Source organism: Barbatula barbatula, assembly GCF_947034865.1.
Source record: "Barbatula barbatula genome assembly, chromosome: 19".
Lineage (NCBI taxonomy): Eukaryota > Metazoa > Chordata > Actinopteri > Cypriniformes > Nemacheilidae > Barbatula > Barbatula barbatula.
Window position 1 is genome coordinate 3,987,063 of NC_136782.1, and position 23,339 is coordinate 4,010,401.

The window sequence follows — 23,339 nt, forward strand, 5'->3', positions numbered from 1 at the left end:
GCGTTGGTTCCGATCGGGAAAAACCTAGGACTAGTTTGCAAAAGTAGGTTTCGCATAAAATGCTAATTTGCGGCAATACTTTGCCATTCGTAAAATTAAATGAAGCTATAGGTCTTGTTCGTCTTGAGCCGAGGATTCCAAAGATACCAAACACTTGGGGGTAAAAGGGTTTAGGAGTTATTAGCAATGAAGCGTTTTTCACCACTGTAGTGCCCCCTATGGACTGCAATGGCTGGCTCCGTGTATCTTCTGAGCTAAAAAAACGGTTAAAGTAAAAGTTCACCCAGAAAATGTTCCTGCTGTGGCTTTCTTTGTTGGTCAGAATCAAAGCAGATTTTTTGAAAATAGTGTGAAATTATAATATTGAATTAAGCAAATTAAACTAAGGCCAGCCTATCAAGAGAAAGGATTAAAGCCAAAGCACTACTTTGTTAATATTTATCAAATTAAAAAAGCGTTTCTGCAATAAATTGAAGTAATAGCAATAGCATTAACAACCTCTTTTAAATGTCAATAAACACGCAGGGTATACACCCAAAGCTTCTCTTTAAGAGTAATTGAACTATTTTATTTGACTTTTTAAAAATAGGTCTTTATTTGTAAAATTTTAAGAACCAAACCAGAGTACAAACCAGATAACCGCTGACCTGTAATTGTAAGTCTGTGTGTGCTTATAAACAGTGTGTGTCTAAAGGTCGTTTTAGTAACGCAATCTACAAATACTGTCATGTATCATTTTGAAGACATTGCTACTGCTGCTGTCATCATTAGGATTATGAGAGTTCATATAAAGTATTTTTTTTAAAACGGTAATAAAGCCACAGCAAAACCGCATCAAAAGAGTAAAGAAGAAAGGTAGGCAAATGTCTTATATTTTCTGTTTGCGGAGGAATAAACAAGGACAGATGTCAACTATATTATAGTCTTTGTATTATTGTAAACTTTCCTCCAGCATCTACTGCGACTTTCTGAAGATCCTCTATGAGACAAGTGACTGTTACTATTATTGTATTATTGTGTCCTGTATGTTTAGATATTGTTATATTTTCGGTTCGTTGATCCATGATGTGGGTCATTCTTCTCATGATACATCTGACCTCAGGCCTGCAGTTAACAGGTGATCTATTTGTCTGTTGTTCATCCGTTTCACATTTTATTTGAAAATCCATGTGTATTGATCCACCTGTTGTGTTCAGTGTTTGTGGACAGGCGTGATGCTGCTCATCTGCTCAGGAATCGAAGGGCAAATGTCTTTCTGGAGGAGATGAAACCAGGAAATCTGGAGCGAGAATGTTATGAGGAGCTCTGCTCTCAGGAGGAGGCGGCTGAGATCTTCCAGAGCCTTGAGAAAACGGTACACTCACATCACATAGAGAGACATATGCCACCCTCACATAAACGTCTGAGATGACAAAACCTGTTTCTAACAGGATGTGTGTTTAGAGCTTTCATTTTGTAAACATTTCTTGTTTCATGCTAAATTTCTTTCGTAATTCTTGATGCTTCACACTGTAGAGATGAGTGTGTTGGTTTCTGCGTTCTGCGCTAGTTTGTGATAATTTTCTAAAGAAATAGACTGGAAAATCAATGTGTATTTTCTAAAGCATGTCCATTGGCAACCTTACGGTTGAACGACACTAAGGAACCTTTAAAATATTAAGTGTGACATCACTCCATTATCTTACTTTTGACCGTGATGTTCTTGTCTTTCAGATGGAGTTCTGGTACAGATATCGGGGTATGTTTTTCTGTCCCCATTTAGTGGATATGTTTCTTAGATAGGTGACGTTAAATGTGTTTTTATGATGTTTAGATCTGAAAGTGTGCCGGTTTAATCCGTGTCTCAATGGAGGAATATGCACAGAGAGCCGCGGCACGCATGAGTGTCTGTGTCCACCACAGTTCAGCGGCAGGAACTGCGAAACAGGTTCACAAACACACTTTAAACACTGTTTCTTTTAGAGAAAACATGGTTATTATCATACATATATCTGCTAAATCTGCAGCAGCATTTCTTTCAGATATGAGAAATGTAATTTTTATTGTGTTCAATTCTGCTCAAATGTAATTTCTTAAAAGAGAGATTCACATAGATGTGTTTGTTTTTCAGAGGTGTTGGACTGCAAATATAAGAATGGAGGTTGTCTGCACTATTGCAGTATTTCTGATCAGACGTCAGGTGTCACGTGCAGCTGTGCAGATGGTTACCAGCTAGATGAAGATAGGCGGAGCTGTAAGCCATCAGGTAAAAAACACTACACACTACAAAATCAATATAAAATCACAAATAATGATGTTGTAAGGAAATGTTTTTGTGCTAGAGAAACAATATTTGTTTTCCCCGTATGTGTGCGTGACGTGTGTGTGTGTTAGTGCAGTATCCTTGTGGAAAACAATGGACTTCTAGTGGATTCATGACTCGCTCCTTGTATGATATAAACACCTCCGACCCATACACTGAGCATACAAACCACACCCACACTGATCGCATGACCCACAGCGATCATACAAACCACACCCACCTCCTGAAAAACTCATCCCACTTATTACATCAAAACACAAGTTCGATGGACAACTCCTCTCACCCGTCAACAAACCAAACCAGACCTACAGATAAACCGACACTGGCTACATTTAACAGTTCATGGGACGAACTGGATCCTTTAGGAAGTGACATCACAGATGTAAATGAAGACAGGCGCGTTGTTGGAGGTCAACTGCAGGGCCAGGGTGGAAGCCCCTGGCAGGTGGGCAGAATATTTTCTTTAGATATAAACTTTTTTAAATATATTTTCAATACCATTAAATGTGTTCATTCAGCAGATCTGTTGAGAGAATAAACTGGTTCTTGTGTGTGTTTGTACGCCGCAGGTTTTGCTTCGCCGTGCTGATGAATACGGCTTCTGTGGTGGTTCTTTGATCGATGATCGCTGGGTTGTAACTGCAGCACACTGTCTCCAGCAAACACCAGATCACGTGACCATCGGTGAGTCCACGACATGACCCTCGACCGTTCATTAGAAGGGTTATACTGAGTAGTTTTTTGTTGGCGAATCTTCTGTGTACAGGTGACTATGATAAAATGCGTCCAGACAAAGGCGAGCAGAAGATCAAGGTTGAGAAAATCGTCGTACACCCTCATTTCCACGATTACACCTTCGACGGTGACATCGCTCTGCTTTACCTGTCTCAACCGGTGACCCGGGGCCCTTATGCCACACCCGCCTGCTTACCCGACGCCAACCTGGCGCCACGTCTGCTCAAACCAGGGGAAAAGGGTATGGTGTCAGGCTGGGGTGCCACACACTACATGGGGCGCTCCTCGAGGTTCCTGAGGAAAGTTATGCTGCCGGTGGTGGATCAGATGAGCTGCATCCGGTCCACAGAGCAGGTGATCACAGATAACATGTTCTGCGCCGGGTATCTGACAGCAGAGATTGACGCATGTACAGGGGACAGCGGCGGCCCCTTTATAGTCAACTACAGAGGCACCTGGTTTCTGACCGGAGTTATCAGCTGGGGTGAGAGCTGTGCCGCCGAGGGCAAATACGGTGTTTATACAAGACTCAGTAACTATCTGCCCTGGATACAGGAAGAAATGATGAAAGAGCAAAAACTAAATCAGAGCGCAACATAAATTATTATAGCGCTATGAAATGATGAAAGTGACCATGTTACAGAATATCAGATTGTCGTGGCCATATACATTTATGGTAGCAATGCTATGAGATGTCTATCTATATATAGGCCTAATTGATATCGATTATCATGGATTTCAATCAATACTAGTATTTTGTGACGCCTCTTTTTGGAGACTTATCACACTTTAAAAATGTAATTTATAACAATAAAAAAGTAGGTGGAACCGAAATAAAATACTATTGTAAAATATTTTTTAAATGAAGTGACTTTTATACTTTTTTTTAGCAAATTTAGATCACACACATTAGACCTGCAATTTTAGACATTATCCACTAACATTTCACAAGCAGTGACACTTTATAGAAAGATGCATGTCCAAATGGCTTTTAAATCCATTATAAAACAACGTTGGGTTTTTTCAAACTATGGTTAGGTAAAATATGAACACAAACAGCGAACGGTGCACAAGCTCAACAGTGCTTGCACAACAAGGCAAAATAAAAAGAGTTAGATTTAAGATTATCATTAATAATCTAATAGCGGCCGAAGTTTTGTAGAGTCGCTAAATCCTTCGTCCAGCTCTATCGTCACAGCATTTGTCAGGTCTGGGAATGGATGGCGCCCTGACCGCTCCGGTAACCTTGGACTGTGTCCTGCCCGCTCTAGTAACCTTGGAACAATGAGACAAGACTGGCTGAGAGTAGAGTACTGTTCTGCACTCTTTGATGCAACAAATGCATCAGTTGTTATTGGAAGTGTTCCTGGTTCCGGTTGATCTAACTAGTGCAGTCTAAATCTTTGGAATATATATATATTATGATAGTGTAGTGTATGCAAGATTAAAAAGATGCGTCTTTAGTCTAGATTTAATACACATTTCCGTTTCTCTAAACGCTTGGGTTGGGCCATATTTTACCCAACCATGGTCTGAAACCCGGCCATATTACACATACAGTATATACCATCATGCATTTATTTAAAAAAAAGGTAGATGTTTACCTCACTGTAAATCCTAAAAATAAACAACGTGGAATTTACAAACCAAGAGAGAGTATTTTTGTATTGTACCAAGTAAAGATAAACAGACGAGAAGCCCAGGAGTAAAAGTCAGAACATGGAAACTTTATTATGAAAGATATAGCAGAAGCAAACCCTGCGGGGTTCTGGCTCAGTTCTGTGAAGACATTTTAAACAGGGCTAAATCATCACAGACGCGCAGCTTTCAGACATTTCATCTTTCTGTAAAACCACTGTAGAATTGAACACCCAAGACTGGCTACATTGTACAGAAACAATACAAAAAAGAACAATTTAAACATTTTGGGGCGGACTAGGGAGGCCATCAGAGAGGCATGCGGTTCCCCTCCACGCTGATCTTCACCGCGTGTCCTGGCTTTGTTAATCGCTTGATGTCTGCAAAGCGTCGCATTTGTTTATCTACTCGTGAAAATCCTTTCTTTAAAGGACCCTAAAGAAAAAATAGCAAAAATTAATAAGTCATGCATAAGGTCTGTAATTCTTGCAAAATGTCCATAAATCAAAGGTAGAATCACAGAAAGCTGTTATTCATACGGAACGCACTGTAAAATAAGTTTGTGTTAGAAGACAAGAAGACCCGCAAACCGTCAAGCTAGCAACAGTTGATTGGGGGGTGGGTCATTTGTTTTAACACTAATAAACACATTTTAGGAGTTTACACCCACTTATTTACTCAACAGCACACTGCATACAGTGCAGCATGCACCATGCGTCCACTTACTGCCCCCTTAGGCAGGAGTGTGAACTACAGGGGCATACGGTTTCCCTCAATGCTGATTTTCACAGCTCCCTGCGGGCGGCGCTGCTTCCTCTGCTCGGCAAAACGCCGTTTGTGCTTCTCCATCCGGTTCATGCCTTTCGTAAAGCTCCTCTAACAATCACATAACGGGAAAAGTTCGGAAACCTTCCACTTCTCACATTCTTTGGCCTCTTATTCATCCCTCCAGTTAAACTCGCCCACACATACACACCACACTCACTCTGCTTGAGTCCATGTCTACATTCCACTTGGGTCGAACAACGTAGTCTTTATTGGACGGCATGGGCACACGCGCCCTCGCGCAGAAGCCTGGGTCACCCGGCCGCAGTGCCCTGAGAGAGAGAGGAAGACAAAGGGATTACGGAAAAAAAGAGAAATAAAGAGAGAGTAAGAGACGGAGAGACAGAGAAAGAGAGGGATTGAGATAGACAGAAAGAGAAACAGGGAAACGTTTAGGAACATTTGGATTAAATATATATTTTTCATAACTGTACAAATAAAATGTAATGATTATTTATTAATAGTGCACCGAAATGACTCAAAACCCACATAAAAAATATATAAAAGGATAATAACTCTAGTGCGAATGTGAGACAATCTCTTACTTTTCTTCTCCTGTTAAAACCTTCTCGAGGTCTCTGCGAGGCGTCTGTCCCCCAGAACTATAACACAAACACACACAGGGTTCAGATTGTGCAAATACATAACACGAAGACTGTAAACAAGCAAACATGCCTCAGTGTTGAAATTGCATGTTAGGGTGGCACAGTCAGATCGATTCTGTCTAACAGATGAGGTTTGACCACACAAGCCTGACGTAAACAGCCACGTTCAGAAGAACAACAGTACACACATACACAAACAAAGTTATAACGCATTAGATGCACACACCCGCAATCCATACTACAAAAATACAGATCACGGGTGAGGTGATGGAAATAGGGAGGGAGGGTGAGATGGGGTTGAAAGACAGAGTAAAGTAGAACAGAGGATGACTAGAGAATGAAAGAGAATAAAACCATTTTTCTTTTAAACCAAAAAGAATCCGGTTAAAATGACTTGAATCTGAAAGTGCAGAATAATAAGAGTAGAATGGAGTTAAAGTAAATCAAATGTGACACACACGGACACGAGGGGTTAAAGTTTAGATATGGTGCAGCTGGTCTCATGCGCTCACACACGGTGAACCTGAGGGGAGGGGCAAAGACATCTGGTTCTTCTGCCCTATCAGACTTCTGAGGCTCACTTACACATGAGAAGAGCAGAATGACAGATGATTGAAAGATGTTTGATGGGTGATTGACAGGTGAGAAGGCTTTGGGAAACTGAATGCATTTGTGTGCCTTATACCTGAGGCGCCTGCGGGGGGCGATCTGTTGATCGAGGTCTCTCTGTTGTCTCTCTTCTCGAGTCATTCCCTTGTAGTTTGACGTTAGGCCGAAGATAGGCCGAGACCACTCATCTACAAACACACATTTCTTCATTATTTCATCAAATCATTGTTAACGAAAACCATGCAATGTGACATTTAGTGTGTGCACATACTGATGAGTTTCAGCGCCAGATCTTTGTTCGCTCGAGACTCTTTTGGGTGTTTGTAGAGAAACATAACAGCTCGGCCGATTCCACTGAGCTTCAGTGTTTCCTGACTTACGCTGGGCAGCTGGAGACAAACAAACAAACAAACAGCGTGTCAGGTTTCATAAGCTGTTGTTAGCCAGGATATGGTCTCTGTGTCTGCCTCGACTCACTTCCTGTAGGATTCTGAGGAGCTCCTCTCTGATCTTGAGCGCTGGTAGACTTTTATCCGGCAGTGGACTGATCCATTCTTTAATGGCCAACATGACGCCGCTGTCTATGAACGTATCTTTCAGGTCCTGCCTGCGCTCACACACACAAAAACACAGACGTGTTCGGGATATTGCTCTCATACAAGAGCTGCATGGAAACAAAAAATTAAACCCTCACTTCTTTAAATGCATGACGACTGTGGGCAGAAGCATGAGTTTCTTCAGCGCTGGTTTCTTCTGACTGTTCAGAGTTCTATCCTCCTGCACACAAAAATGTGAAACCTGTTTTAAACCACGTTTTTTTGCTATTAACAGACATCCAAAGATCTGCTAGAAAACAATATGATTTATAAATGCTTTTTGACCCATCCGGTACATGCAACCTATAGAAACACTCGAGAATGAGATGGCTGTCTGTGTGTCTGCAACTCTTTAAATAAGCATGAATATGAATTGTTAGGTGCTGTTATGTAGACACTAACATGAACAAGTTTACGGTTTAAACACTTGTAATATAAAGTGAATAGATATATAAACTCAACTCTCAGCCAGGTTTACAAGCAGAGACTGCAATGTTGTCTGCGTCTTGGTAACCTGATTTTTCACTGGGAGGGAGAGTAATGCTGACTATGTGCTTCTCTGTAGGGATGGTGTTCTTGAGGTCAGTGTTGGAAACCTTATGCTTTAGGGCTTTGTCTCTGCTATGGGTACTGGATGACTTCACCGCATTGAGGGGCTGAGGGACGGGCCAATGTACCGTCAAATATTGGACGAGAACCTCCTCCCCTTAACTAGATCACTGAAGATGGGTCATGGATGTACCTTTAACATGACAAAGACCCAAAACATATTTCCAAGATGACCAAAGAGTGCCTTTAGGAGGCACATAAAATGTCCTACTCTCTAGATCCTAGTCCTATAGAAAAATCTGTGAAGGAAGCTAAAACTCCAATTTGCTGAACAACAGCCAAGAAACCTTAAAGATTCACAGAGGAGTGAACTCAAATCTATCCTGACACAGTTGGACATATCAGAAATGTCCTGCCTCTGTACTTTGTGGAGAAACCCTTTTTGGCAAGCACAAAGTTATGTTTTGCTTGGGGATCAAATACTTGTTTCTGAAATGAAAATTAATTTATAACCTGTATATAATATTTTTCCCCATGTTTTTTTTTATATTCCGTCTCTATCAGTTCAAATAAATCTACCATAAATAGTATAGACCCTTCATTTCTTTGTAAGCAGGCAAAGTTACAAAATCAGTAGGGGATCAAATAATTATTTCCCTCACTGCATGTATGAATATCTATACACGGACGCAACAAACCTCTGCAGCCTCTGTCATTTTAGTGATCATGGCACTGACGACATCATCGGCGTCGCTGATAAAGGTGCCACCGTCTCGATTGCGTCTGCGTTTCCCACCCTGAGCTTTCTTACGTGCCAACATGATGTCGAAGTCTGACATGAATGACATGCTGAAAAACACACACACACACGATTAGATCACACGAGAAAGAGGGCCATTTTGGCTTAAAATTACTTTTATGACAGCTGGGAAGTATAACACACCGTTGCCATGGACGCAGTTCTAGTTTTTAAATCAATATTTTGTGTCAAATTATTGATTTATTTGGTAGGTAGCCATGTAATAAGCGTATAATGTATAGCGAGGCAGTTGTTATAGCAAATACAACCCCGACAGGCTGATCGGGACCCCGACGCAAATAAACATTATCCCTTAACTACATAGCAATTAGTATTAGTCTAAAAAACTGAATATTATAACGAAAACACTCGAAATGTCAAAAAACCAATAACATCTTCCCAAACACATATCAAGCTTATTTAAAAACCTTGAAAAGTACCTGGAAAAGGGAGATGTATCATGTAAATAACCATAAGGTCCCGCCTCCTCAGCGCGAGCTAACCGACACAAGAGAGGCGGGACTTAAGGCAGAACAGCCAATCATCAGCCGGAGTCATGTTTGAGAGGGAGGGGGAGAGGAGAGAGCCGCAGGCAGCGAGCGCAGACAGTAGAGCAGCCAGAGAAACGGAAGAGACTGTAGTAAGGCGTTTGTGCAAAATTGCTAAAAAGTGTGGGAGTTAAAACCCCCACATCCCCCACGGGTGCGACGCGCCTGGTGGTTCCATATGAACAGAATGAATAAATCACTCACTCTTTTCCTCCCCTGTCGATTTCATCATCTGAATCGGAGTCGTCCACTTGCTTCTGTCCTCCTGCCTGAGACTGCTTCTGCTCGCCCTCCAGCTCCTCTTGATTAAAGCCCTACACACATACACAGTTGAATCAGTGTATCAAGTGAATCACATGCACATGAATCAGTGAATCATTCGTGATAATGAGCGCTCACCGTGAACTCTTCCTCATCCCCAGACTCACCAAAGATGTCTGCGATCATTTTCCTGTGCGGAAGAGAGAGAGTACAATAAACACACACACTCGTTTCTCTGCGTGTTTCTGTTTGAGCGTTACGAGCACTAACTCTTCCTCATCGTCGCCGCCAGATTCGCTATCAGAGCCAAACAGAGCCTTCTCGTCTTTCCTCTCTCCGTCAGCCTTTCCCGTGTCCTCTTCTTCCTCGCTGTCTGAGCCCAGCTCCTTCAGTTTAGCTGCTAAACTCTTATCAGGAGCACCGGAGCCATCATCACTGCCGGAGTCCTCATCAGACACCACCCTGCTCTTCTTCACCTCTGCACAACCAGACATTACACAAGTGTTTAAAGGATAGTTCATCAAAATGTTTACATAAGGTCCTCAATTATTCATCCTCGTGTCATTCCAAACCCGTTTGACTTTCTTTCTTCTGCACAACACAAAAGAAGATCTTTTGAAGAATGTTGGTCACCGGACAACACTGACCCCCATTGACTTCCATTATATGCACAACAAAACCACAGAAACATCTCAAAATATCTTCTTTTGTGTTTCAAAGAAGAAAGTCGGATGCAGATTTTGAACAAATGAATGAATACATTTTAATTTTTGTATCTCTTTAAAAGTAGACGGAAAGCTCCACCTTTCCCTTCGTCTTCATCGCTGTCTGAAAGCACGGCCTTCTTCCTCTTCACTGAAATCACAAGAGAATATACAGTCTGTCACCAGAGGGGTTTTAGAAAGCTGTGATACATATATAAATGTAATACTATTGGATAATATTCTTTGTTGATAGACGGATACGGATGAAATCGCTTAGCTGAGCAACATGGCATCAACTTAGCATTCCAGTAGTATAAAAATGCTAATAAATATAACATCTATAACATAAAACCCCGGTTCAACACATCACTTTTATTCTTTGGAATTTGGTTGAGATTTAATGCTTTGAGGTTTCTTTCTGCTTTAAGGAATCTAATTGTATCTTAAATTCAGTTTTCAGTGATGGATCTATTCGATTGAATCTTGTACGTCAGTTCTTTCAGAAAATAACAAATGGGAAATGTGTTAATTGAATTAAAATAATGTTATATAGGGAATCAAAAAGCTGAGCATCATTCCACTCCTAGATGTTAGAAATAAGAAATTGATTTCCAGGTGCCTATTAATTCTGGGCCATAACTCACAAGACCACCAAGAACAAAAGTTAAAATAGAATAAACTGACCAGGCTTGTCCTCTTCCTCATCATCTTCACTGTCCAGTGTGTTTCGTTTGGGCGCTTCATCCTGATCACTCCCTACTTCCTCCTTCGGTCTCTCCTCCTCTACCTCACTGTCTGAGTTCATCACAGCTTTCCATTTTCCATTCTTCTTACTCTCTCCATCCTCCTCTTCATCAGATGACCTCTGTGTGTTCTGTTTGGGTTTGTCCTCATCGGAATCGCTGCCTGCGTCTGTTTTCGGGCTGCTTCTCCTCTCCCGATCATCGTCGCTGGCCGGCTGAGCTTTCTCCTTCTCGTGATCGGAGTCGCTGGCCGGCTGAGGTTTCTCCTCCTCGTTGTCGGATGTGCTAGCTCTTCGCTTTATGGGGGAGCTTCTCTCATCATCATCGCTGTCGGCGGGTCGGGGCGGCTCGGGCTCTGAATCGCTCCCGTCTCCTCCTTCACGGGCCTCGTGATCCGACCCGCTATTCTCAGACTTCCTATCGTGAGCGTCGCCCTCGTTGTCCGTGGCGTCATCCTGTGCGGTCAGACGAATCAGAAAACAGCATTTGATGTGTGACAATAACAGATTTATTTCCAAAGAATTTAGGATTTTCAATAACATTTTAAAGCAGCACTCAAGGTGTAATTGAAACTTTTATATAAAACAAAAGTCTATTAATTTTTTTTAGACACTATAATTATGAAAGGAGTTGAGAAAGCTTAACCCCAAGACAGAACTTCTTAAAGCAATAGAATCACAGTGAAGCAGGCCATGTGTTGTCAGCTCAACTAATATAATGAAACGGATGATATATCCTAAAATATAACACCACAATACTAAATGTCATTATTTGTATCGCCACAGGAGACGAGACTTGACTCACATCTGACTGTCGCGATTCGGGTCTCACATCCTCCTGCTCATCCTGAACTGGAGTGACACTTCCATCATCTGCACAAACAAACACAATATGCCTTTATTCCACATTTCACGAACAGTCACGGAGCTCCACAAAGATCCTTTCAGAGCTTAAACTCGCAACATTTCAATTCCCTATTGAAAACCACAAAAATCAGCTGTTTACCATAAAACGTAGTAACATTTGGATTAACGTCACATGGTTTATTGGTTCTCATCCGCCCAACAGATGCCAGATTAACCTCAGAGACCCACCGAGACAATTTAAGCTTCCATTCAAACCAATACAATTCCCATTATTAAATAGCTTTCTATTATTTTTTTGAAAGATAAATGTGACGAAGTGCTATGCTGCATGATGTAACACGCGTGGAGTGATTCCGTGGTAAAACTAACATTACATCTGAAGAATTGTTCATTTTTGCGTCTGCTTGATATACCTGAGCGTACGTCCTCGTCTCCATCCATCTGCTTTCTGGACGGAACCGAACACGGACACAGATCAAAACGGCTATAAACGCAGAACGCAGTCCGATCTCAGATCAGGTCCGAGAGCGCGGGTTCAGACTGCAGCTCTACTCTTCCGTCCTCTCGGTTCCGCAAGGTCACACATGTGCTTAAAATATTCTTCAATAATTTACTGTTAATCGCCGTTTCTGTTTTTCTGTTTTTCTTTCTTTCTTTAAAATGGTGTCACCGCGTCGCTTCACTCACGCATGCGTGCAAAGCTGGGCGCGCTATTATGACGCAAGACAAATGAGCGTCACGGTGGATGGGCGGGGCCTCACAAGCGCACTCGCGCGGCATCGATCATATTCCTTAATAAAACATGTTTTTTATTAAATAAATCATTCGCTATAAACTATATAAACATGATAAAAACGATTTTATTCGTCTAATATGTCATGTGTATTTTATCTTGTTAATATTGTATTAATGTGTATTTTACTAGTCATGGCCACATATATACTTTTACCGCAAAAATACTTTACTTAGCACTCAGTAAATTGTAGTATACTGTAGTATATTTGAGTAATTACTACATATTGTTAATGCATAGAATACGTCAATGTCTACTATGGTAAGGTTCAGAAACCCTATAAGTATTGGGACACACAAGACACATATGATAGTTAAATAGCGTGTATTTTATTCAGTAGCATAAATCACAACCTTTTTAGACATTAAGACTGATATCTAGATATAGTGAACGTGGGCATTTTATTCAGTATGTACACATGTACTCTACCAGGGAAATGTCTGGACCCCCAATCGTTCCTTGTTATCGCTATTATCTGCATAATAGTAAAAACCAATGTTAAAAATAAAACACAAAGGTTTGAACAAATACATTAAAATAAACGAAAAGCGTGTAAAAACGTAGCCGCATGTGTCAAGATAACATCTCCCTTTCAACTTCATGATCAGAATCTTGGGATGCTTTTAAACAGTATTGAAGGAGTTTCCATGTAGTGTTGCCAGATTGGGCTTCTTTTGAATGGGTTTGACAGGAGAAAAATACATTGGGCGGGTGCACAAAATTTGGGCTGCTTATGAAATTAAATAAAAAGCAAAGAAAAGACTTGGGTGGGTTTTTAGTTAGGTTATTTCAAAACGCTTAGTATAATAATGTATAATAAGGTGTAGAGCAGTCATAAACACATTTTCCTTAACTCACCCCTATTGGTTCAGTTTAACCAATCAGGTCTGGGATAGGGAGACCTGTCAATCAATCTACGGTTGAAATGTGATGATTCGTGAGTGACAGGGTTTTGGTGCGATAAAGGACCTGATTTTGTATATTGAAGCAAACGAAATCCCAAAGTGGCCCAAATATATGTTTCACGGTGATGGGAGGGTGACTCAAATCTCGCAACGTGGATAACATATGTGGTGACAGAAGACTCGACTTTGTAAATATAACTATAACTGAATTCAGAGCACGGTTGGTGGTTTTATTTAAACTTTAGCCCAGGTTTTACAGACTGGAGTCACATTATTTCATTCTATCATGTTGAAAAATGTTTAAGCTAAAACCTTTCAAACTATTTTAAACTCTTTAGGCCAGACTTTGTAGAGCCAACTTTAAGTTTGTTCTCTAACTTTACTATCTAGTTATATTTTGTCATCATACTTTGTTTTAAGGAGACAAAATGGTCATTATCATCGTTGCAAGACATTTCTATCACAATACTTTGGCAGTTAAAATTTGGACTGGTTTTTGTTGGATTGGCCGAGTTTTAGTGAGCCTTTGGGCTGGAAATTGTCCATTTCCATGTAGACTAGACACTATATGGTTTTACCTTCACTAGACTCGTTAATTTTATACGAACACTTCAGCCTTTTGAAGGTAAGTAGATAATTAATATTGTCTACAAAATTAATTTCACACGCAAGACTTTAGATCAAAAGGTTCTTAAAATTTACTCAAGGGTGTCCAAACCTCTGGCTGGTAGTGTAAGTTGATAAACTGTGTTTACGGTAATTGGTTTTGACAATTAAGCTGACAGCAAATGTTCAGTGTAGCATAAGTAAGAACCGAGATTTTACTGCAGTGCAATATAAAACCATTCAGTAAAAAGAATTTTAGTACAGTTTCAGTAATACACAGTCAGGACAAAACGTCAATTCAGTCCAAAATTAGCACGTAATGATGCGGAACATAAAAATAACCTTCAATACTGAGCCTTAGTGATGTCACGTGTACTGTTAACATACTCAGTGGTTATATCCAGTGTCTTTTCAAGAGATTCTGAATAGAGTTTAGTTTTAAATAATTGTAACAAATAAATGTTTTAAAGTTTCCCTTTATACTCCTGTGTTTTCTCGCACCTGGTCCACAGTGCAGCAGCGTGACCTCTGACCTCCGCAGACAGGTGACCCATGAAACTCAGTGGATATCTAGTTCTCCTCTCCTTCATCTTTCTGCTCATTTACCACTCCGTCCTCAGCGCTGCGTGTGAACTGACGACGAGAGAGCTTCTCCGGGTCATGTGACGCCATGTTACTGAAGTCACGGAAAATATCCTGGAATGTTTCATCGTCTCCTGCGGAACAGCATTAAAAATATCTTACAGACCAGTCACAACCTGTGAAAACATAAGTTCTCACAAAAGCTTCATAATATATTGAAATAACGGAAATATTGTTAATCTTAATATTTGTTTAGGTTAATATTTTTATAAAATGACATTCATACATTTTAAGTGTTAACTGTACCTCAAAGTCTATAAATAGTTTACTGTTGCATCTAATAATTCTAAAATAATATTGCAAAAAAATTAGATTATATACACTGATGCTCATGACCTCGGACGGCGTATCAAACTGTTGTATTTTTCATCTTAGAAAAAGGAATCTTACCCACAGAACCGAAGAATCCCTCTGAATCTCTCATTTCCTCGTTCATTCGTGCCATTCTTAACCTGAAACACACAAAATGAATTATCCTCCAATAAAAACATACTCAGAACACTACAAAACACATTCACTGTTACTTACAAGGTGACAATGTCAGCCTGAGCCGTTTCTACAGCGATACTGAGCGGGTCGTTTCCATTTTCATCAGCTGCGTACTGATTGGCTCCTCGCTTGAGCAGTAGACACGCCTGTCTAAATCGACCAATCACAGAACACGATGAAAGTCAACATCGAACAAATATTCTGCTTCACGTTACGGAAGATCAATGTGATGTAAATGTCAGGGATGTTTTGTACCCCGTGTGTCCGTAGGTGGCAGTGGCGTGTAAAGCGCCCTGTCCGTGCTGATCTCGGAAATTCACGTTAGCGCCGTTCTGCAACAAAAACTCACAGGCCAACAGTGAGCCCTGCGATACAAATGACACACATATAAGATACATATCAATCATACAAAATATACGACACTTAAAACATCACTCTCTGTCATTCACCCCGATGGCTGAACCAATCAGAGCCGTTCGTCCTTCTTGATCCGGGTTACTCCAGTTCACTTCCGCACCCTCAGCCAGCGCTGTCGCCATGGCAACAAGATCTCCGCTTAGTGAGGCCTGGTACAGCTTCTTCCCGGCTCGTAGCTTTGCTGTCTCTATGGCAACAGCACAGCAACCAAATATATGTATAATCACACAACATTCATCAGATTGAAAAATCAATGCAGAAACAATTGATGCAAAATTTATAAAACATTACCAGCATCAGAAGAATCAGACTGACGTTTGACAAATCTCTTCTCCACATACTTTAATCTGATCCATTGCTCTTTATCATGCCTGAGAGACGAAACAACCATTTATAAACTAAAAGCAAAAAGTGACATTAATTTTACAAAATGGTGACAGAGAGCGGAAGTAGGGAAAACGTTTTCCCGTCGCACTGCTGCCATAGCCATTGATTCATCTGTTCGTTCATTCATTCTCACAGGCATGTTTTTAACCAAAAGCGGCAGTAGCAGATGACGTCTGATTTGTTCGTGGTTTACTGGGAAATTTAAAAATTACATTACAAAAAAATATTTATTATCAAGGTCTGATACATGTTAGACAAATCACCATAAAGGGACGCTACATGCCTAACTGCTTCTAATCTCAGCAACTGTTCTGTGAATTGAACCAAGTTAGAACATTGACCGGAAAAGCGTTTATCCTACTTCCGGTTTGAACACCACATGCTCTGAAATAGGTCTATGTTAGTTGTTGCGAGAGATAGGTACCGTGGACTGCCTGGACTGGGCTTCTGTAGTCCATCCGCTGGGTTAAACTCATAAATGCGATTTATAACATCATTACCCAGAATGCACTGCAGCTGTGGGGTAGATTTAAAGATGTAGATGACAGATCTCAAGAAATACAGAAGCTATAGAAGTGAATTTGGTAAAACAGTTGCATGTAAGGTTATAAAAAGAGCCAGTTCAAAATCCATGTCTGACCTTGAGCTGTTCTGGCTCCCACGAATCAAGTGTAAGAGAGCGAACTTTGGACAGATGAACCCCGAGACTCCTACAAAAACAAACAAGCTTTGATTTTTTCCATCAAATGTTATAGAATTATAGTATCAACGAAGTATTTTACGGTTGAGTCTTTATGTCAATCGCGTTTTTCATCATTCATTATTCAAATGTAACAATTAGAACTGTAAACTGTGACATTCAAACACGGGATTGTTTAAATCAGGCATTACCTGTGGATGCCCGAGCACTCGATACACATGGTAATGCCCAGATTAACACTGGCCCACCGAGGCTCCGCCTCTCCGCAGTCACAGCAGCGCCGGTTACCGTTGCCCCGGAGAGCCACGCCCAGAGCAGGGGGGCGAGAGGGGGGTTCTAGATCGGGGACAGGGGTGGAGTTCTCCTTTACCTGAACACACAACCAACATGTAAATTTCAGTCAAAGCAGGCAAGGTAAAAAAATGACATCATAACAACAGAGTGCTTGGTCCTAAAGTGTGTGTTTGTTTGTGTACCTGAGTGTTTTGATTGGGTACTTGATCACGGTATGCCATGTCTATACAACCCTGAACAGCGTTTATCCACGCCAGCTTCAGCTCCTCAGTATCTGCCTGCAGCACACAACACCTGCAAACACAAACACCTGTGTATTTGGGTTTTCAGCAGCCGTCCATAGCATTTACTCATTATTCCATCAAATTAAACTGTGTTCAATTAAATTTTATTTATATAGTGCTTATCACAATGTGCATTGTTCCAAAGCAGCTTTACAGGGGAAAAAAAAATGGAAAACAAAAAATTAAACACAGCACAATGAATGGTGTTTATACAAGTTAAATTATTCTAGTGAATAATATCTAATGTCCGCAGTCTCCCGGTGGTTTATTTAGCATATTTGCATTAAGTGAATGCTTGGCTTAAAAGATGTGTCTTTAATCTAGATTTAAATTGGGCGAGTGTGTCTGATCCTCGGATAGTATCAGGAAGGCTATTCCAGAGTTTAGGTGCTACGTATGAGAAAGCTCGACCCCCTTTGGTGGATTTAGTTATTCTAAGTGATATTGAGAACTTAGAGCTTCTATCACACTACAACCCATCACGCTCTCTGTTATGTAGGGTAGGGGCTAAACCCTTTAGGGCTTTATAAGTGATTAAAAGAACTTTAAAGTCGATTCGATACTTAATGGGTAGCCACTGAAAGGTTGATAACATTGGGGTTATGTGATGGTGTTTTCTGGACCTGGTAAGAACTCTGGCAGCTGCATTCTGAACTAACTGTAGTTTGTTTATTGATGATGCAAGACAACCACTAAGTAGAGCATTACAGTAGTCAAGTCTTGAGGTCATAAATGCATGAATAAGCTTCTCCGCGTCAGCAAAACATAGAATATTTCGTAATTTGGCAACATTTCTAAGGTGAAAAAAGGCTGTTTTTGTGACATTTGAGATGTGATTTCGAAATGACAGGTTGCTTTCTAATATAACGCCTAGATATTTTACTGTATTTGTAGGAGTAGCAGTACATCCTTCTATTTGCATGTTATAATCCAAAATATTAGGTTTACGTGTCTTTGGTCCGATAAGTAATATTTCAGTTTTATTCGAATTTAAAAGAAGGAAATTACAGGTCATCCAATGTTTTATATCTTTGATGCTCTCTGCCAATTGGGATATCTGGGAGGAATCATCTGATCTTGATGAGATATATAGCTGAGTATCATCTGCATAACAGTGGAAGCTAATTACATGTTTTCTAATAATGTTTCCGAGGGGAAGCATGTATATGTAGAATAGCAGGGGTCCTAGAACAGATCCCTGAGGTAATCCATAATTAACTTATGTTAGATCTGATGATTCCCCATTTAAATGGACAAATTGATGTCTGTCTGATAAGTAAGATCTGAACTATTGTAGTGCCTTTCCCTCAATACCCGTATAATCGTGCAAGCGATCTACAAGTATGTTCTGTATGAGTTTGCAATAATTTATATTCATGATTACACAAACCCATACTTGAAATTTTCCATTACAATTAGAGGAGAGAGGGTACAAACACAAATGCAGATTCTGTACTCTTTGTTTAGTAAATACTATAGTAGGACAGTGATCTCACTATGTGTGTGTGTATTTCATCAACTTACTTCTGCACTGACAGCAGCTCAAAACAGAAACGCCGATCGATGGCATCCAGAGACTTCACAGCACACAGACGCAGATCATCAAACAGGATGACGGGTTGCTCCTAAAACACGCACAGAGACAAAAACAAACAACGTGAACCTGCTGAGAAATATTAACACAATTACAGAATACTACACAGACTTTTGTGTACCTTGTGTGATTTCGAGTAGATTAATTGATTATTCTCAGTAGAAAACCAACACCTGAATGGAAAGAGACAAAAATTATTCTTTTTGAATAATTATATCTCATAAGAAACAGACAGACTTGAAATGCTGTTTAGGTAGACATTTCATCTCTCTCTCACCTCTTCCAAGTCTTGTTCTTCTTGCGTGAGCGTTTAAACAGGTACCCTTGAATCGTTCCTCCATCGGACGGATTACACACAATAACGGCCTCTCCAGACGCATCCTAAAAAGAATACATTTCCCGTTATCACCTAACAAATTGATGTTTGATATCAGCCTCTGTGAATAGTTTACATTTATACATTTGCCAGACGCTTTTATCCAAAGCGACTTACATTAGCTATAAAACCTTTAGAGATGATAATGCAGTATTCAAATCTCACCCTCTGTTGAACGAGCAGGTGTGTGTTTTCCAGATCTTTCCTCTTGACTGTGCAGTCAGCCGACAGTTGAGAGAGCTGTTCGCAGACAACATTCATCATTAACTTTAATATTCATCAACCATATACAGTTGTGTTCAAAATAATAGCAGTGTGTTTAAGAAAAGTGAGTAAAGCTCAAAATCCTTAGAATAACTTATTTCAAAACACAAATGCATTGGGAACACTGCACATTCCATTCTAAATCAAAACATGAAGAAAAAAGTATCAAATTTGTTTTACTCTACAGAGCGTGAAGAAAAAGGAATGTTAGGCTGTTCAAAAAACAGCAGTGTCTGTATTTTTATAAAGTCTTTGTAAAGTCGTTTGCACTACAGACCATAATTCCTCTGCATTTCTTGGTAATGCCTCAGAAACAGCATTTTTGATGTCACCCCACACTATTGGATTGAGGTCTGGAGATTGGGCAGGCCACTTCATAGCGTTAATCTTGTTGGTCTGGAACCAAGATGCTACTCGCTTACTGGTGTCTTTAAGTATTTTACTGTACTCAAACTGATCTATGATCAACGGAATCCGATAAATAGGCCCAACAACATAGTATGAGAAACATCCCATATCACGATGCTTGCGTCACCATGCTTCACTGTCTTCACAGTGTACTGTGGCATGAATTCAGTGTTTGGGGGGGTCATCTGACAAACTGTGGGACCCCTAGACCCAAAAAGAGGTATCTTGCTTTTTTTATCGGTCCACAAAATATTACGCCATTTGTCTTAAGCCAGTCAATGTGTACTTTGGCAAATTGTTACCTCTTCAGCATGTTTTTTTTCAACAATGAGACATTGAGAGGGCTTCGTGCCAATAGCTTGACTTCACCTAGAGGCGTTTTCTAATTGTTACAGTACTTACAGGTAACATCAGACAGGTAACTGATCACCATGGAGCTGATAAAGAGTCTTTGCCATTTTGACTATTCTTCGATCCATTCGAATGGTAGTTTTCCGCTATCTACCACGTCTTTCTTGTTTTGTTTGCCATTTTTAAGCATTTGATATAATTTTTGGCTTTGAGTGAAACTCAGTTTTTCCACAGAATGATTACGTCTCTTATTGAACTCCACACTGCTATTATTTTGAACACGTCCTTTTAAAATAAGGATTCAATTACACAGAATTAACAGCATGCATGTCATGACTGTTGGGTCTACTAGTAAAATATTTACCATATAGAAATACAATCTCAAAAACAGTGTCTCATCTGGTTCGTGATGTTGGACTGCTATTATTTTGAACATAACTGTATGTGTCTCAGACGGTGTGTAAAGTCATGTGTTTAAGAGTAAATACAGTGTGTCTTCATGTAAATGTGGGATGTATGTGTTTTGTATGACCTGTGAGGCCATTGTTTTCATAGTGGGCTCGAGATCTTTCAGCAGGTCAAATCCCTGGTGGAAAAACGTGTACCGAGCGTGAAAATAGGAGAAGACCTGCAAAGAAACCCACAATTTATTTAGCAAAACACATTCAGCTGCTCGAGACGTCAAAGCACGTGAAGAACATCTCACCGAGTTCAGAACATCCAGCTTCTGTTGGACTTTAAAGTTATTCATCTGCGGGAAAAGAATCAAGAATCAATATGAACTATGAATAATACTTCTAACAGGCTTTTGTATTCTTCGTGTAAAATACTTTATTCTCTTTTTCTGTTTGATATTGGGATGAAATATGATCCAGATGTATTTGTTTAGAAGGTTTATGCATGAGTACTCCGTTACATGTGCAGGGTTTAGAAAGTTAGTCTAAAGTAAACAAGACACGACAGAAACAGGATCCTTCAGGTCACAGTCAAAACAAACAAAACATCAGCCAATCAGCTTCTGTAAAATGTTGCAGAGCTTATATGATGTAAACTGGACATTTATTGCTCTTTTGAAATAAAAACCGTCTGATCTGACAGAAGGTGCAAAATGGTCTTGAATGCTTAGTTAATGTAAATGAGTGTTTTCAGTATGTCTTTAATAAACTGATGACGATGATCTGTAGTCACCTGCAAGCAGTAATCCAGGGCAAAGTGTTGGTAGCACTTCCTTGTGGCGAGCAGCAGGTGAGTCGCTCTCTCTGCGTCTGCGGGTTTATGTCTGCTGACCTGAGCATTTTTCACAACCGCGGCCTCAAGATCATCTCCGATCCGGACGAACTCACGCCGAGTGTCTCGAATCTGTGGTACAAATCTGCCACACACAAACCAATCTGAATATTTTGACATGTGTGAAAGTCGGTGTGTGTGTGTGTGTGTGTGTGTGTTGTTCCATACCGTGACAACAGGTTTGTGAGTTGTTGTGTAATGGCTCTCTGGGTTTGATCAAACAGCATCTACATTAAAAAACACACAAACACTATTTCAAATGAACAAAGCAGAACGTTTTACAAATGGGCTGATTCAAAGTGTATATTTCACCATGTCTTCAAACCTTTTTCAGACATGCAGATTTGACAGCCAATAAAAACAGAAGACACAAACTCACGGTCTGAAACTGGATCATTTCCTGGAGGCCCTGGTTAAACTGACGTAGACAGTTCTACAGAAACATGACAAATGTGCCCACAACATAATTTTATGTATATATGAAGTCTGGTCAATGTGTATGAATCCACACACACACACACACACTCACTCACCAGAATAACGCCGTCGCCCTTATGATACGCCGTAAACTCGGACAGCGCAGACAGAAAGAGCTGATTACAGGTGGTGTAACTCTGTCCCGCCTCCACCATCTGACCGCACAACTTCATCACCTTCAGAAATGAGAAGAAGGACTTTATTTAAAGATCTCAGGTCATGACAAATCACACATTCAGTCTAAAAAAAGCATTTATTCAAATCAGGCTGCAAAAAACAAAACACTTAAAAATGTCAAAACTATGTGCTGTCTTACTTTCTCCACGCGACACTCCAGTTCTGTGAAGTCGCTCTCACACCGGTCCAGAGACTGCCTGCAGTGCACACGCACGCACGCACGCACACTTTTAACATTACTAACTCTTGCATAGGTTCCACACTACAATAACATGCAAGACAAATCCAAAACCTATATTTACAGAAAAGCATCAAATGTGCAAAAGATGCTGAAAAGCAAAGAATGTGCAGGACCGGAAGGATTTCGGTGAAGTGTAACGTTACGTTCAGTTGACAACAAACACGCACTGATACTGAAAGGTATAAAAATGGAGTTCATTTAAAATAATCAGAAATACTTATTAGATAACACACAGCATAACACTGCTGCCACACTGCTTGACATGTCAACTCACTTTACAGTAACTTGCTGCCGCACATTAGACACAGTTAGTAAAGAAGAGATGCTATACCTGAAGGCGGGTGAGTCTCTGATGCACTCCTCAAAGTCCAGCAAAGTGTCCATGATCGGGCTTTCACTCCGTCCTCAGGTTTACACGCTCGTCGTCATGAACTACAACACTGTCAGCGCTGCAGATAAATAATGCACGAGTGCGGCATCAGCGTGAACCGTTATCTCATATTCCCTCATCAGCATCACTGTCAGTCCGTTAATAAAACACGTCACCTGCGACACGCAGCGTCGACGACGCGTGTCATTCGGTCATTGTATAAACATACCGCACCTGCAACGGTGCGAATTCGCCCTATTTGTGTCGACAGCTGCGTAGGTGTTTGTTAATTATTCTGCTGCGAGTCGCGCTTCGGGTGCGCCGTCACGTCGGTGGCGTGTGTCCGGTCAGCGAATTTCAAAATAAAAGCATGAAGCGAAGGAATTAAAAAGTGTTGAAATCCTATACATATTTGAATACATAACGTATAGAATCACAGTTAAATAAACACTTGAATGGATAGTTCACCCATTCGGTAATAATGTTGATAACCAGAC

The 23,339-nt window shown here is 40.5% G+C and overlaps 3 protein-coding genes across 5 annotated transcripts; 1 reads left to right on the plus strand and 2 right to left on the minus strand.

Moving 5' to 3' along the window:
- Positions 1–702: 702 nt before the first annotated feature.
- Positions 703–4,678, plus strand: LOC306908330 (coagulation factor IX). Its single transcript, XM_079481097.1, has 9 exons — positions 703–855; positions 1,034–1,117; positions 1,197–1,354; positions 1,714–1,738; positions 1,814–1,927; positions 2,111–2,245; positions 2,374–2,747; positions 2,872–2,986; positions 3,069–4,678. The coding sequence occupies exons 2-9, from the start codon at positions 1,063–1,065 to the stop codon at positions 3,635–3,637; spliced, it is 1,545 nt and encodes a 514-aa protein (XP_079337223.1). The 5' UTR covers positions 703–855; positions 1,034–1,062; the 3' UTR covers positions 3,638–4,678.
- Positions 4,679–4,743: 65 nt separating this feature from the next.
- Positions 4,744–12,511, minus strand: iws1 (interacts with SUPT6H, CTD assembly factor 1). 2 transcript variants are annotated; one of them, XM_079481096.1, is made up of 15 exons: positions 12,194–12,511; positions 11,719–11,786; positions 10,856–11,369; positions 10,272–10,322; positions 9,738–9,945; positions 9,606–9,657; positions 9,411–9,520; positions 8,558–8,708; positions 7,409–7,491; positions 7,192–7,321; positions 6,986–7,103; positions 6,791–6,902; positions 6,046–6,102; positions 5,661–5,772; positions 4,744–5,110 (listed from the first exon to the last, which is right to left on the minus strand). In XM_079481096.1, the coding sequence occupies exons 1-15, from the start codon at positions 12,219–12,221 to the stop codon at positions 4,985–4,987; spliced, it is 1,920 nt and encodes a 639-aa protein (XP_079337222.1). In that variant the 5' UTR covers positions 12,222–12,511; the 3' UTR covers positions 4,744–4,984. The 2 variants fall into 2 exon arrangements, with proteins under 2 accessions (XP_079337222.1, XP_079337221.1); XM_079481095.1 differs by having other exon boundaries at positions 5,652–5,772; positions 12,194–12,477.
- A 368-nt stretch (positions 12,512–12,879) lies between these two features.
- LOC306908331 (arf-GAP with coiled-coil, ANK repeat and PH domain-containing protein 2) lies at positions 12,880–23,187 on the minus strand. 2 transcript variants are annotated; one of them, XM_079481099.1, is made up of 23 exons: positions 23,019–23,156; positions 22,804–22,921; positions 22,371–22,428; positions 22,111–22,230; positions 21,957–22,010; positions 21,746–21,804; positions 21,479–21,662; positions 20,997–21,041; positions 20,823–20,918; positions 19,433–19,507; positions 19,169–19,272; positions 19,013–19,064; positions 18,822–18,922; positions 17,196–17,307; positions 16,911–17,089; positions 16,660–16,729; positions 16,444–16,535; positions 15,924–16,003; positions 15,665–15,819; positions 15,471–15,580; positions 15,255–15,365; positions 15,117–15,178; positions 12,880–14,800 (listed from the first exon to the last, which is right to left on the minus strand). In XM_079481099.1, exons 2-23 carry the CDS (start codon positions 22,854–22,856, stop codon positions 14,655–14,657), a joined length of 2,118 nt encoding a protein of 705 aa, XP_079337225.1. In that variant the 5' UTR covers positions 22,857–22,921; positions 23,019–23,156; the 3' UTR covers positions 12,880–14,654. The 2 variants fall into 2 exon arrangements, with proteins under 2 accessions (XP_079337225.1, XP_079337224.1); XM_079481098.1 differs by having other exon boundaries at positions 22,804–23,187.
- Between the last annotated feature and the right edge of the window lie 152 nt (positions 23,188–23,339).

Bases quoted from the DNA above. Each gene is read 5' to 3' on its own strand.
- LOC306908330 (XM_079481097.1), top strand. From the start codon at position 1,063: ATGATGTGGGTCATTCTTCTCATGATACATCTGACCTCAGGCCTGCAG. The intron at 1,118-1,196 runs GTGATCTATTTG...TGTTGTGTTCAG, and splicing joins CTCAGGCCTGCAGTTAACAG to TGTTTGTGGACAGGCGTGAT. The intron at 2,748-2,871 runs GTGGGCAGAATA...TGTACGCCGCAG, and splicing joins AGGGTGGAAGCCCCTGGCAG to GTTTTGCTTCGCCGTGCTGA.
- iws1 (XM_079481095.1), bottom strand. From the start codon at position 12,221: ATGGATGGAGACGAGGACGTACGCTCAG. The intron at 8,709-9,410 runs GTGAGTGATTTA...TGTGTTTTTCAG, and splicing joins ATCGACAGGGGAGGAAAAGA to CATGTCATTCATGTCAGACT. The intron at 7,104-7,191 runs GTGAGTCGAGGC...GTTTGTCTCCAG, and splicing joins TCCTCAGAATCCTACAGGAA to CTGCCCAGCGTAAGTCAGGA.
- LOC306908331 (XM_079481098.1), bottom strand. From the start codon at position 22,856: ATGGACACTTTGCTGGACTTTGAGGAGTGCATCAGAGACTCACCCGCC. The intron at 22,429-22,803 runs GTATAGCATCTC...TGTGCACTGCAG, and splicing joins AGAGACTCACCCGCCTTCAG to GCAGTCTCTGGACCGGTGTG. The intron at 19,508-20,822 runs GTCATACAAAAC...GTCTGCGAACAG, and splicing joins TGAAAACAATGGCCTCACAG to CTCTCTCAACTGTCGGCTGA.